Source organism: Poromitra crassiceps, assembly GCF_964638095.1.
Source record: "Poromitra crassiceps genome assembly, chromosome: 20".
Lineage (NCBI taxonomy): Eukaryota > Metazoa > Chordata > Actinopteri > Beryciformes > Melamphaidae > Poromitra > Poromitra crassiceps.
In genome coordinates, this window is record NC_139637.1 from 13,421,636 (window position 1) to 13,435,158 (window position 13,523).

The following is a 13,523-nucleotide window of genomic DNA, read 5'->3' on the forward strand; positions in this document are numbered from 1 at the left end:
AAATGAATGGGGAACTCACTTCCGGGGGGCACTGATGTCACGAAAAAGTCACGTGACTGTTGAGCTCTACGACGCCTGGAGGAGTTAGCGCACGTTCAGAAAAAAGAAACAAAGATGGCGGCGTTCACAGTGGACAGAGCGCTGACGCACGGCTCATGAAGGAAGCAAGGTGGCAGTCAGATAGAGATGAAAAGTGTGAAGGTGCGTGCGACTGTTTACCTGGCTCTGGTCATCCCCTCAATTCTGCACTAGGAACAGAGAGCGTGCAAAAGGGACAGAGAGGAAAAAAAGAGGAGTTTAGCACAATTGGAAAAGAGGAGGAATGAGAGGAGGAGAGGAAACCACTCACCAGACAGAGAGCATGACAAAAGAGAAGCCTGCCTCCAAAATTTACATGAGAGTAAACAATACAGCATTTGCATGAAAAGAGACACAAGATCATCATTGTGTGATCTACTGTAACGTATTATGGAAAATGTGGAAATCCAACTCGTTTAAGACGTACTTTTCCCCAGAAGGTTCTACTTGTGATACGTTGAGAGCGATCACATGACAAAATTGGAAGGATGAGGGGAGAGCGCATGTGGCTGGAACAGCCCGTGTGATCAGGAAGTGGACTCCCCTGGAACAGGTCATGTGACATGTCATGTGACGCTTTTACTGGACCCAGCGGACAGGCCAGTGGTCGTTATTTGATGCTTGCAGTTGTTCTAGTGCTTCTTTGGCATGTGTGCACTGAAGTATGTTTCCAGATATGAGTGTAAGATCACACAGCTATTTGATTATTGCAACAAAATTGGACACACCTTTCCCCCAAAAGGCTAAACTTGTGTCACTTGAAAGCAATCGCATAATAAACGTACTAGCATTAGGGCAGTGGGGGTGTACTGTGTAGGAATAGCTAGTGTTGGTTGGCTTAGCCTTAGTGGACTAAACCAGGGGAAACGTATGAAACGGGGCCCTGGGGTCTTTATGTCAGGCCCACAGTTTAAAGTGCTGCTCTGGTTTTATACAATAACATTGGTGCATAGTATATCGTTTATCAAGCAATCTAGTTAAACTGGAAAATACTGCTATTCATTTGGGGTTATACACTTACCAGTTCTTTCATCTGTCAAGCATGTGAGTGGGTTCAAGTGTTTTTAAAGGTAACAGAATGCATAAAACAACTTAATTGAAATATGAATTATTCATTGATATATTTTTACAGGTTTAAGGGACAGCTAGAGGAAAAAATTGATGAGAAATTATTCTAAATTCTACCCGGTCAAACTAGGACAGATTGATGGGTTAAGAAACTAATGGCTCTAGATTTGAGGTCAAATCATCAGGGGGGACATGGGATTACAAGGTGTGGCATCAAGACAGCAGAGGGATGCATTCTACAGCACATGCCACAAAACCAGCGGTGGTGGGACGTCTGGAAGCTAACTGGAGGACTATCACCTGCATGGAGGACGCACTACAGCCACTACAGCGGCTACTGGGTGACCGGATAAGCAAGGCTGCATCAGTTAGCTTACCGGCGAAGAACATGGGCGATTTAGAGCGCAACTCTTCCATTTTCTGGGCGAACAGGGCGTTCATCTCGCGCTGCAGGGTGCCTACAGCCCTCTTGCGGCTGTCAAGGACAGAACACGGAGGCAGCATAGGGGGAAACTCGAGGCTGTCCGAGCTGTCGCAGCTGCTAGCATCACTGAGAGACAGGTCGTGGGCGGCGGCGGCGTTACCGTTTGCCGAGGGGGCGGGGACCGAGCCGTAAGCGGCGCCATAGTTGGGAGGCGGTCCTTGGTGCCGACGGAGGCTGGTCCTGCAGTCGGGCGTGAGCGTTGCCGCGGGTGTTACAGTGAAGCGTCTACGAGGAACGCTGCAGGAGCGGGCGTTCCTCTCCGACGGGTCAGAGGGAGGTGGGGTGTGGTGGGCACCCAGAGCTTTGAATCTGGGGAGGGCGATGGGCTGGAAGACGGCCCGCGCCGAGTGTTGGAACCGGGCCTCTGGGTGGGACTCGAGGTGGGGCAGGGGCTGCTGCTGCGAGTCTGGCTGGGCGGCTAGGGGCTGGGGCTTGGCTATGGGCTCTGGCTGAACCTGCCTGTCGGTGGAGGCGGAGAGGTTGCTTTTTTCTCGTCTCTCGCAGTCTTCCATTTTGGACCTATCTTCCATTTTGGACCTATCTCCCTGCCTTTCGTCCACACAACACTTCCTTTCAGTCTCCGGACTCTCCTTGGTGCCCGTAACACAGGTGATGCAGTTGGAAGACACTCCCACCCTCCCCGAGCTGTTGAGTGCCACGCGGGCAAACACCCCCGGCTTGGCGTCCGGGGGGTCCTGGAGGTGCAGCCGGCCGGCCCGCTTCAGGGGCTCGCTCGTGGGGCACCGAGGAACAAAGCGCGGGCTCTTACCTTTGCCCTCCTCGGGGTGGAAAGCCCCGTTGGTGTCGGGACGGTCCCAGGGGCCCGTGGCTGGACGAGATGCCGGTGTGTCCCCGTTGTGGCGTGGCGGTGGCGTGGACTGATGGGAGGCGGTGGCGGCGGGCTTGTCTCTGTCCTCGGACTCTCGCTCCTCGCTGGCGCCCTCTGAGCTGTAGTCTTTGGTGTCGATGGCGATCTCCGGAAAGCCCTTCTTGACTTTGGGCTGACCCTTGGTGGGCGCGCTGGCCGTGCGGCGCAGAAGGTGGGCGCCGAACGGGTGCTTACGGCTGTGCTGTGCAGCAGCATGGCTGTCCAGGGAAGACTGCTTTGGGCTTCTGTGAAACAGCCCTTTTATGCCGCTGGCTGCCCTGGCCTGACCAAAAAAAACACAAGAAGCAGAATGCCACGGTCAAAACACACAGAATGAATTTGAAGAAACCAAAAGACTCGTGAAAAGAAACCTCAGAAAAGACACCCATAAAAACAAAAAATGCAGTTGGTTGTTACTGCATTATTGCGATAATGAAAAGGCGGTTATTGTACAATACGCTTGAAAAACTAGTTTCAAAACTCTTAATTACATCAATATCCACATATTTATAAGACATTGTCTGCTATAATAACACTATCAGACAATACTACAATGTAAGACGGGTATCATAATCTCATCCTATCAATATGATAGAATGTCACAACACGACATTCAGTTGTAATCCATGCCACTTTGAATTCGATCTGGATTCAAGGTTTTAGCCACAGTTAAAGGAACAGCTCACCCTAAAATCCCAAAAACATATATTCCCTCTCACCTGTAGTGCTATTTATCCATCTATATCGTTTTGTGTTAGTTGCCTGAGTTTTGGAGATATCGGCCGCAGAGTTTCTGCCTTCTCTCCAACACAATGGAACTGGATGGCACTCGGCTTGTGGTGCTCAAAGTGCCAAATAAATACTTTTGATAAACTCAACAGCAATGTCTCTTTCGAGGAATCATGACCCCGTTACTCAAGATAATCCACAGACCTTGTTATGAGCAGTTTCATGTAGGAACTATTTGCTTTTGACTGAACTACACCCGCTAGCTGCTAGCTAGTTCCTACATGAGACTGCAAAAGAAAATAGTTCCTACATGAAGCTGCTCACAACAAAGTCTGTGCATTATCTTGAGTAACCGGGTCATGATTTCTGGAAAGAGACAATGCTGTTGAGTTTCTCAATTTAGTTTTTTTTTGGCACTTTGAGCACCACAAGCCGAGTGCCATCCAGTTCCATTGTATTGAAGAGAAGGCAGACATCTCTGCGGCCGATATCTCCAAAACTCAGGCAACTATCCCAAAACGATATAAATGGATAAATAGCACTACAGGTGAGAGGAAAAATATGTATTTTGGATTTTAGGGTGAGCTGTCCCTTTAAGTTGTTGGACGTGTTGAGGGTCGAGGCATTCTGTCTAGCTGTAAGCCCTGTGCTAAATAGTGTGTTAGTGTGATGGAGTTATGAGAGCAGATGCTTGAAGAGTACAGAGTTATATGTTAATTGGTGACTTAATTAATTAGTTAATTGGTTCAGGGTGACTGTTAATCCTGCAAGATTGAATCATGCTGAAGATGCCATAACTTTATATATGGCATTTAAATTGTTACGTGAAGGCCTTACATTCACTGGTCTGACATTCAGAGTATGCAGACTTCACAAATGCAACAGTGTGTGGAGATGTCTTGTGCCACTGTGTTCTGCATGGCAAGGTAGAAGGTCACAATGGTGGGGACAAACAATGAGGACGATGATGAAGACATTCAGAGTGGGGACGGCGACACCGATGACCGTGAAAACTCACACTTGGACACTATGGACAGCCACTCTCACAAATGACACTGGGCAATCTGTAGCACTGTTTAAACCAACACAGGTCATGTTATTCAGCCAACTGGAACTTTTCTGGGAGAAGGTTATCGGATATGTTACCCAAGAATCCTTGCCATTTCTGGACATGGGAAAACTTGTGTGTTTCGAGCGTGCAAGTAACCCAATGTCATTTCATAAACGATACAATTATGAAAGAAGTAGATCCAAATAGTCAAGACTGTTGACAACTGGGTATAATGGTTTTCTGGACATCTTATGTGTTCAATCAACAACAGTGACGGTACAGATGAAAAGACGAGACGAGAAAGGAAGACAAAAAGACGTCTTTGGTTGAGTGGAAAAAGGAGAAAATGGGGTAAACGCTGCAGAATGTGTCAGACAGACAGGGAGCTGAACATGCCCTGGTTACCAAGCATTGAATAACAACACTTTAAAACCTGATACAAAATAAAATGGTACCTTCACAAACCCCCACCACAGCACCCCCCAAATAAATAAATAAAAGTAAATAAAAAAAATAAAAAAATAAAACAGGATCTACTGTGTAGAGCGGTCATTTAAAAACCTTAAAGACCCCCTAAAGTGAAAAACAAAATTGCTCATTGAAGATTAAATTTTTAGGGGGTAGGCCTACGAGCATGATTTGTGACATCACAAATACCGTAGTTTGGAAGCCAATCCTTGTCCAGTATTCAACTTACTAACTTAAGTGTGATGTGGAAACGTCTCCAGTGCACGTACACTGAGAATGGACTTTACAGTGAAGTAGGAGACATCTTCTGTCCAGCAGTAAAACCTTTGAGATGAAATATTTGCATATTCGTAGACTTTTAATCTTGCAAGCATTAATCTTCATAATCTTAATTTTTAAGATTAAGATTATGTAGTAGGTGTCATTTTAAGGATTTTAAACAAGATAATTGAACTGTTTTGTGTGTAAATCCATATCAGACACAAATTATTAATCAAACTAGAGTACTTGACATATATCTTACTGTAAAACATGACTTTAGGGGGTCTTTAAAAGTACAAAAGAAACACTTATTATATAATATGTTTATTCTTGTTTACTTTGGCCTACAGTATATGTACTGTATGCTTCTATACATTTTGCCAATTTTATTTGTGTTAAGGAGAGTGCATTTTTGTGAAACTATTTGTTTAATCCATTGATACCTGATACATTTACGTGTATATCCCTCATTTGTGTGTGTATCCCTTTAAGACCGCGAACCACATACACGTGGTTCGTGGTCTTAAAGGGATACACACACAAATGCTGCATCAGGTATCAATGGGTTAATAAATTAATTGAAGAAAAACAAAAGGTTACCAATCCGAGGTCAGCGTTACTGTGTGGTTGAAACATCATCCTCTGGGCTTTTCATTGCCTGCGTTTACATGGACTTGAGTATCCCGGTTATAAGGCTTATCCTGGTTTTGATCATATTCGGGATATGGCGTTTACATGGAACACATAAGTACTAGTATCCCGGTTACTGATTACTGCATGCTACTCGCGCAGGCGCCTGTGATCTTTACAATACAAACCGGCGTCATTATTATTATTATTATATTTTCGCTTGTATTGACGTGTGTGTGACGTCATTCACCTTTCTTGGGCCAAGACTGTGTGGGATTCCCTTGGATTTCGTCTTCACGGTGGTCTGTCCCCGTTTGCGTCCCCGTTTCATTTGAGTCACAACACCTTCGTCCTGTAGTCTGTATACTACAGACTTGAATAGGTCAGCATTCGATGCGTTCTCCTATCTAAGCTGCCAATTATTTAACTCTTCACCGAAAGACAAAACTCCGCAAAACGCTGAAGCCGCGCCTGCCCAAGTGGCTCTGCTGCAGTCAGAAACCAGGATAGGGCAGTGGTTCCCCTACCATTCTACAGGCCTGGCGGGCCCGCCAGGCCAGAAAAGAAATTGCAAAAAAAAAGAAAAAAAATCCTGCTCTGCCCAAAATCTCAATAGACCTTTATGGCATACTATTATTGCTGGTGTTGACAGTAATAGAAGATGCCAAATCATTCAAAACAATAAGCATTTTGCTTTTAGCAGCATTGCGCCAGCCCAGCGTGCGGCGCTGTTCCAAAACGTGTCAACGTGTGTCGTTGCCTGGGAAACGCACATCCCATAATACAACTGTTCGCATCGCATCCCATAATAGTATGATGATACTTGGGATACCATTGCGAACATAGATGCGAACAGGTTACCTAAAAGTTTAGCGTCGCCAGCGAGGGCCCCCACCGTTGCGGTCGGGGTACGTTTCGAAATCCCTCCAGGCCTGAACAATTTTCTAGGGGAAACACTGTAGGGTGTATCCATGCAGTATCCTGGGTAAGCTTTCGCAGTACTCCAGCTAGCATAACCGGGTTTCTCAAAACCCAGGATAAGAGCTTATCCAGGTTTCTGAAATCGGGATATGATGTTGACATGCGCAAAAACACAAAAACAGGATACTCCAAAACCCCCGACAGTAACCGGGATACTCAAGTCCATGTAAACGCAGTCAGTGATCGGGGAAGAGAAAACGACAACAACAACAAAATATGATTGAAAAAAGAAGAGAAAAAAGGCTTGTGATGATGAAAAGAGAGATAGATGTCCTCAAAAGGCACTGGAATTGTATACCCCTGCAGTGCAGTATGCTGGGGGGGAAAAACTCCTGAGTTAAGGGGAAAAAGAGGCTCTGTGCAAAAAGGCAGATTCCCTGACTCACACACGCTGGCTCTGCTCTCTCAACCTAACGCTGCAGCTTAGTGACATCACGCTGGCTCTGCTCTCTCAACCTAACGCTGCAGCTTAGTGACATTGGATGTACTTTGGGGGTCAATGAAGATGCAGGCGGGGGGGTCAAGCGTTCCTCACAACTCATGTGAAGCATGAGTTGGCCTTTTTTATTTTTGGAATGTTTGCAATTGGCTGACGAAAGGGGGGGGGGTGTGTTTGTGGGGGGGGGGGGGTCATTTAGGTGGCAAAGGGGGTGGTGGTGGTGGTGGGGGGCTCATGCAAGATGCCGATTGGGTCTCACTACACCTGAGTTTTGAGTGGCAGCTTCAGGGCTCCTAACAATTTCCTGCCTCTAAACGCGGCGTTTGGAAAAAGAGGGGTCCACTGAAATCACAAACAAGACAGAGGAAGAGAGCAGTAATCAGAGAGGAGGAGGGTGAGAGAGAGAGAGAGAGAGAGAGAGGGAGAGAGAGCGAGAGAGAGAGGAGAGAGAGAGAGAGAGAGAGAGAGAGAGAGAGAGAGAGAGAGAGAGAGAGAGAGAGAGAGAGGGAGCACACAGACAGACAGCGGAGGAAAAGGAAGTTCGAAGACAATGCCAACAACAGAGTGGTCATTTAATGCGTGGCTGAAGACAGTTGAGAGTAGGGGGGGGGGGGGGGAACAATAAATCACTACTATCGATCGATTATCGATTTTTAATACATTTCCGATATTTCCGATATACATTATTACAGTGACTCGGTGCAGCAGCCTTTCACGACTTTCAGACATGTTTGTCGGTGCAGACATCCGTTGTGACATAAATTGGCATTTTTGGCCAGTTTTCTCTGCGGCCTTTATAGTTATTAACACACTCATTGACTAATATGGCAAAAATAATGATCCTATCGACTGACATGAAGAAGTATATCGTGATATAGATTTTGGCCATATCTTCCAGCCCTAGTTGAGAACATGGAAATCACACTCCTGGAAGCCTGCGTGTCGATAGCAGGGATTTCATTATTTATGACCAGTGTTGGGAGTATCTAGTTACTAAGTAACTAGTTACTGTAACTTAACTACTTTTTTCAGTAACTAGTAATCTAATTACTTTTTCAAATTCAGTAACTCAGTTACAGCTACTAAAATAGTAACTGGGCTAGTTACTAGTTACTTTAGGACATGAAAATAACGGACAACTTCAGAGGATTACCCAGTTTCTGATCCTCAGACCTAGTACGGGGAAAGAGCTGCAGCCAGAGCCCCAGAGGCTAATGACCTTGATAGGCTATAAGCCTCCCCAATAAGCGAAGGTTCAATGCCACACTGTGGCACAGCAACACTAACATCATGTGTGCATTAATAACAATCGAAGCGGACTTTTGAAAGTAACGCAAAAGTTACTTTCCCTAGTAACTAATTACTTTGAAGTAACTGGTAACTTTAAAGTAATTAAATTACCTTTTGAGAGAAGTAACTAGTAACTGTAACTAATTACCAATTTTCAGTAACTTTCCCAACACTGTTTATGACCAAAGAATACAGAGGAATGACTGCAATAACAGACAAAGCCGATAACAATCTATGATTCCATCTCATTTGCATGTGGCTGTGCACTTGTATCGGGCGTATTGACAATACAATTGAACAGTGAAGCCCGTTTAGGTGGAACTATCCAATTAAGAGTTTCCTCAGGCACTGCGGCAATACAACTAAAGCAGAGCAGAGCTGAGGTACGGCTACTTGCTGACATGACTCCAAATCAGACCAAATAGCCAGTAATTGCGCCCACAGCCAATGGGAGAATCAATGGGAACACACAGATCGTACAGATGGTCTATTGGGCTATTTCCCCCTGACATTTTCAAATACATTTTTTGGGATATTTGTTTACCGATTTCTTTCAGAGTCCATGTCTTCTCTAGGTTTTCTATTACTCGAGGAACACTGCATAGTGCACGATTAACGGACCGTTATTGTAGTTTCAAACAATCTCACAACAACAACAACCAGGGATTCAAGCGATATGATTTCAGAAAGTGCCATTTTATTTTGGGCAAAGTGTGGGTGTGTTTGTGTACGGGCATATCTTTAGGAAGTCGGCAGTCGGTCTGGTGGTACCTACCTTACCAGTGATGTCATTCACAGCTACGTGAACAAAGATGGAGGCCTCCTCCATACCTTCCAAGTAAACGTGGCGATAACCTGGATACAAACATGCAAGCATCATCAAACACCATGTTGTTTCACACTGTTGTCAGTCAGCAGTGAAACTAATAGATACAAGCATCATCAATCAGCTTTTGGTGACCGGTGTGTTCAATGGTTTCACTAATATGGGATTTTGTAGGCCAACACAAATATTTCTGGATCAAAGCTGATATATATATACGGCATACACTGTATATTTCTTGATCAAGTTTTTTCAGATTCTTTCCATAGTCTATGGGAAGAATTTAAAGACCCTGGAAACCGAAATCCACAAAAACCTTCTAACCATGTCATTTAGGGTCTCGTGTGACTAATGCCTACCCCACACTACAGGATAATTTGCAAGATTATGGCCAAGATTCCCCCCTCCCGATTTTCTCGGGGGTGCTCCCGATTTGAAGCGCGTCGGGCAGATAATCTTCCCAAATGATCCTGTAGTGTGTGGGGTTCAAAGATTCACAATCGGGAAGACTGCCTCTTCCCGATTGTGAATCGGGCATATCTAACATGTTAGATATTTACAACCCGACAGGCGATTGCATCTTGAGCAGAGAGCCAGTAGTAGCTGCGTTTCCATTACAGTTTTTCGCAAAATAATCTGGTCGCCCGGCGAGTGTCCGCATGGAAAAGTGAGTCAAATCAGCAGACGCGCCCCCTCCACAAGGCACCTGTGCAGACGGTTTTCGCCTGGCCGTGCACAGTAGGCCTACACCCCGAATGGACGCGGCTGTCCGCGCAAATATGAGAAAACAAATCCTTTCAGTGCAAATGCATTATAAAAACAAAAAATAAGATTTGTTTAGAAAACGAAATGACACAAATGTATTATTATTATTATTATTATTATTATTATTATCGTTATTACTACTACTACACCCGGTGTGCACACTGAATAGGCATTTTAAAAGTTAACGTCAGCCCTGCTTCCAGGTGAATCTTCAGCATAATCTTCTAGTGTGTGGGGTTGCGTTTGAACAGACGCGATTGTGTGTGTGTCCCAAGATTGAAATGTTAAAAAATCGGCTCTCTCTGTCCTGTAGTGTGTGGGCTCTCAAGATTTTTATAATCTTCAAGGATTTGAAAATCCTGTAGTGTGGGGTAGGCATAACTGTAAGCATCAAAAAGTTTGAGACATTGGTTTCAACCCAAATCCTAAAATATCCCCATTTCCCTGTTTACAATTTTTCTTCAGGCAGGATTTGAATTGGGCGGTGCTTCACAGCTTCAAATTTCCGCCTGTCGACGTCCAATCATAAACTAGCTTGCAGTTGTCCGTTCGACAAAACCTTCGTGGCCTCGCAGCCCGTTCAGAGTCTCAGAGTGCTGCTCTACCAGGCAGCATTTGAGGAAATGACTCGGGGACGGTCCTCACCTCCAGGGACACACATCGCGTTTCGTTAAATGCGTGTTTCAAAATTCGGACTTTTTCTGTGAACTTTTATAAAGTCAGCTCCAGTTTCTTTTTTCTCTCTCTCTCTCTCTCTCTCTCCGAGTGAGTTTCCGGTCTCTGTCTTTCTCTCTCAGAGTTTCTTTCTTTTTCCTCTGAATCAGATACGGGCACTAACCAGTCTAAATCGTCTACGGACACCGATGGGCCCGACAACACCGCTCCTTATTGTCAGCACACGCGGAGGAACTGTTGAGACGAAAGCTTATCCCAATTCAATAAATGGCTAACAGTATGTGGGTTTCCATCAAAAGACAGTTTGATGAATTGAGATTGAGACTTGAAGAGCGAGATAAGGCCACAGGACAGAAGACAAAAGACGCCTTCTTCGGGCTCGACTGGAAGGCTTATTGTACGTGGCGTGAGGAAGCCAGAATCGGGGAAAATGGAGTCATGGAAAAGAACAGGCACTGCTCTCTCTCCTCTGTGTCTCCACAGTGCGTCAACGGCCACGCTGAGGATGGACACTGATGACCCGATTCGGGATCCCACCCCGGCCTCGCTGTTCCCCCGTGTGAGACCCGCTCAGCCGCTGTTCAGCCGATGCCGCCAAGAGCTCCACCCCCAGCGCGCCTCCAACCTATGAACCACGAGTCGCCAGATCAGCTTGTATCCACGGCTGGATGAGCAACACCCATTCAGCGCCTCCCATAGCCCCCCACCACAGCAGCAGACAGCAGAGACAGACAGCAGCTTCTTGGGACCGATGGTCCAGGTTCTGAATCATGAAGACCAGTAGGCCCATGTGTTCCGGGCGTGGACGCAGGAGCAGCTGGTCGAGGGCGGCGGCAACTTTAGCCACGTGTCGACGAAGTCGGAGGACCAAATGCAGTGAGAAAACTCTCTGACTTGATACATGAATATCGACCAATTGTGGTTGACGGACATGACTTCTCTTATACGGATGGAGAGACTTCGGTTCCTGAGGACCAACTCACTCGAGACGTTTTCGGCCGTCTGGGATCCGTTTCTAGCCTACCTCGATGAGGTTAGGGGTGACACCGTGACAGGTGACTCTCCTGGCTGGTTTCTGTTGGACCCCTTCCTTACGAGCACATAAAAACCTTATGTGGGTAGCAGCACCACGTTGTAATAATGAATGTCGAATATATTTATTGTTTTTTTTTTTTGTCTCTTTTCTTTTCTTTTTCTGTGTCTGAGCCTGTTCGTCTGTCCTGTTTGTGTATTGTTAAAAAAAAGAAAAGAAAATAGTGTGTGTATGTGTGTGTGGGGGGGATAGACAGAATACATGAAGCTAGGCAGAACACAGGAAGTTTTACCTTCAAAATAAAAGCAATAATTTATTACTTGGTAAACAACAAACAGAACAGTCGACTCACTACGGGTTAAAATTGACTTTTCGAAGGCAGCAGATATTCTTCCAGTTTATCTCTTTTCTGTGTCTTTCGGATCACACACACACACATTTTTTTTTACACGTGCATCATTGTTATTACTTTATTTAATTGCCCGTTTTATACTGACTGACTTGACACTGCTTGGAGTTGGTGATGGCAGCGTTCCAGAAATTGTTATGACAAACGATGTGTATAAACGCAAAATCAAAAGGCAAGAAGGCAACGACAGTTTGCCGTTTTATGCAGAGACTGATTGGTGTCTAAACATGGCCGAAGTCTTTCAGGTTAAACTTAAAGTTAAAACCGGCCGGCTCCCCCCCCACCCCCCCCCCCCCCGCGATGTGGCAGCGGCTACAGCTGGTTCAATGCGACACATTCTGCCTCGTTTCTCCATGACTTTCAAACCTAAATTTAGATACTTTGCGACATTCATCATGGTTCAAATTTGCCTGGTGTCTTATCAACATAGGTTCCTGTGGTGTGATGAACTCAAAATGCATAATTTATTTTGGGTTTCCAGGGTCTTTAATTGACTGCTTGTCTCTACTCTATGGCAGACCTGGGCATTATGCAGCCCATGGGCCAGAACTGGCCTTCATGATGGTTCTGCCTGGCCCGGGAGGTCTAAGACAAACCACAGCATTTTACTTATGAAGCTAAAAACATTGAATGAGATGACTGTTTGGAGTGATTTTCAATTATACATGCTGAAGAATAAGTGCACAGTATGTTTTCTATGCCCCCCGCCCCCCCCCCAGGACAAATAAATGTCCACCCCTGCTCTATGGCATATAGACAACCATTGTAGGATTGATCAGACAATAAATATGTAATCAATCAAACTGCATCATATCCATCATATCAGAGGTGGACGAAACTGAGTTGGACAAGATCAGATTTATTTTTTATTTTTTTATAAAAAGTCAATATCAGCCCTGCATATCAGCAAAGCAATCCTTCCTCTGCAGCCCTCACCAAAGTGCATCTCCACGTCTACAGACTGATAAAGCATCGGCAGATCTTACTCGGAGGCACTTGAGCCGAGTCTAAAATGTCTAAAACGCCACTAAAAAGGTTTTAGAGGTCAGTGTGGGAACGCGACCCGGGGAGAGGTGGGGGAGTGGGTCGATCGGCTCCGTCTAAACGCCGGTCGGGGGGCGGGGGGGTTTAACGGCAGTGGTTCTCAACGGGGGGTTGCAGGGACCACCGGGGGCCTTGAGGCGGTTCCAGGGAGGGGTCCCCAGCAAATTGTTGAAATTCAGCATTATTTCATTTACAGGAAGTCAACACACACGAATGACTGTTCTGATCATAGTTTATCACTCTACCCACAATACAGTCATGGAATTCTGGACAAAATCGTAGCTAGCGAGAGAAAATATTGTCAAATTTGGGTCCGAAAGACAAATTCTCATCAAATGGGGGGGGGGTCCGTGGCCTTAATGTGGACTAAATGAGGGGTCCTTGGTATGAAAAAGGTGGAGAATCACTGCTTTACAGGGCCTTCTTA

At 45.6% G+C, this 13,523-nt stretch overlaps 1 protein-coding gene across 1 annotated transcript in view; it reads right to left on the reverse strand.

Annotated features, from left to right (window-relative positions):
- The window catches only part of plch2a (phospholipase C, eta 2a), a 261,324-nt gene that overhangs the window by 4,049 nt on the left and 243,752 nt on the right, over window positions 1–13,523 (reverse strand). The window contains exons 20-21 of the mRNA XM_083656395.1: window positions 9,123–9,202; window positions 2,400–2,781 (exon numbers count right to left, since the gene is read on the reverse strand). Of these exons, the coding sequence (XP_083512521.1) occupies window positions 2,400–2,781; window positions 9,123–9,202 (462 nt within the window). The remainder of the gene's footprint in view (window positions 1–2,399; window positions 2,782–9,122; window positions 9,203–13,523) is intronic.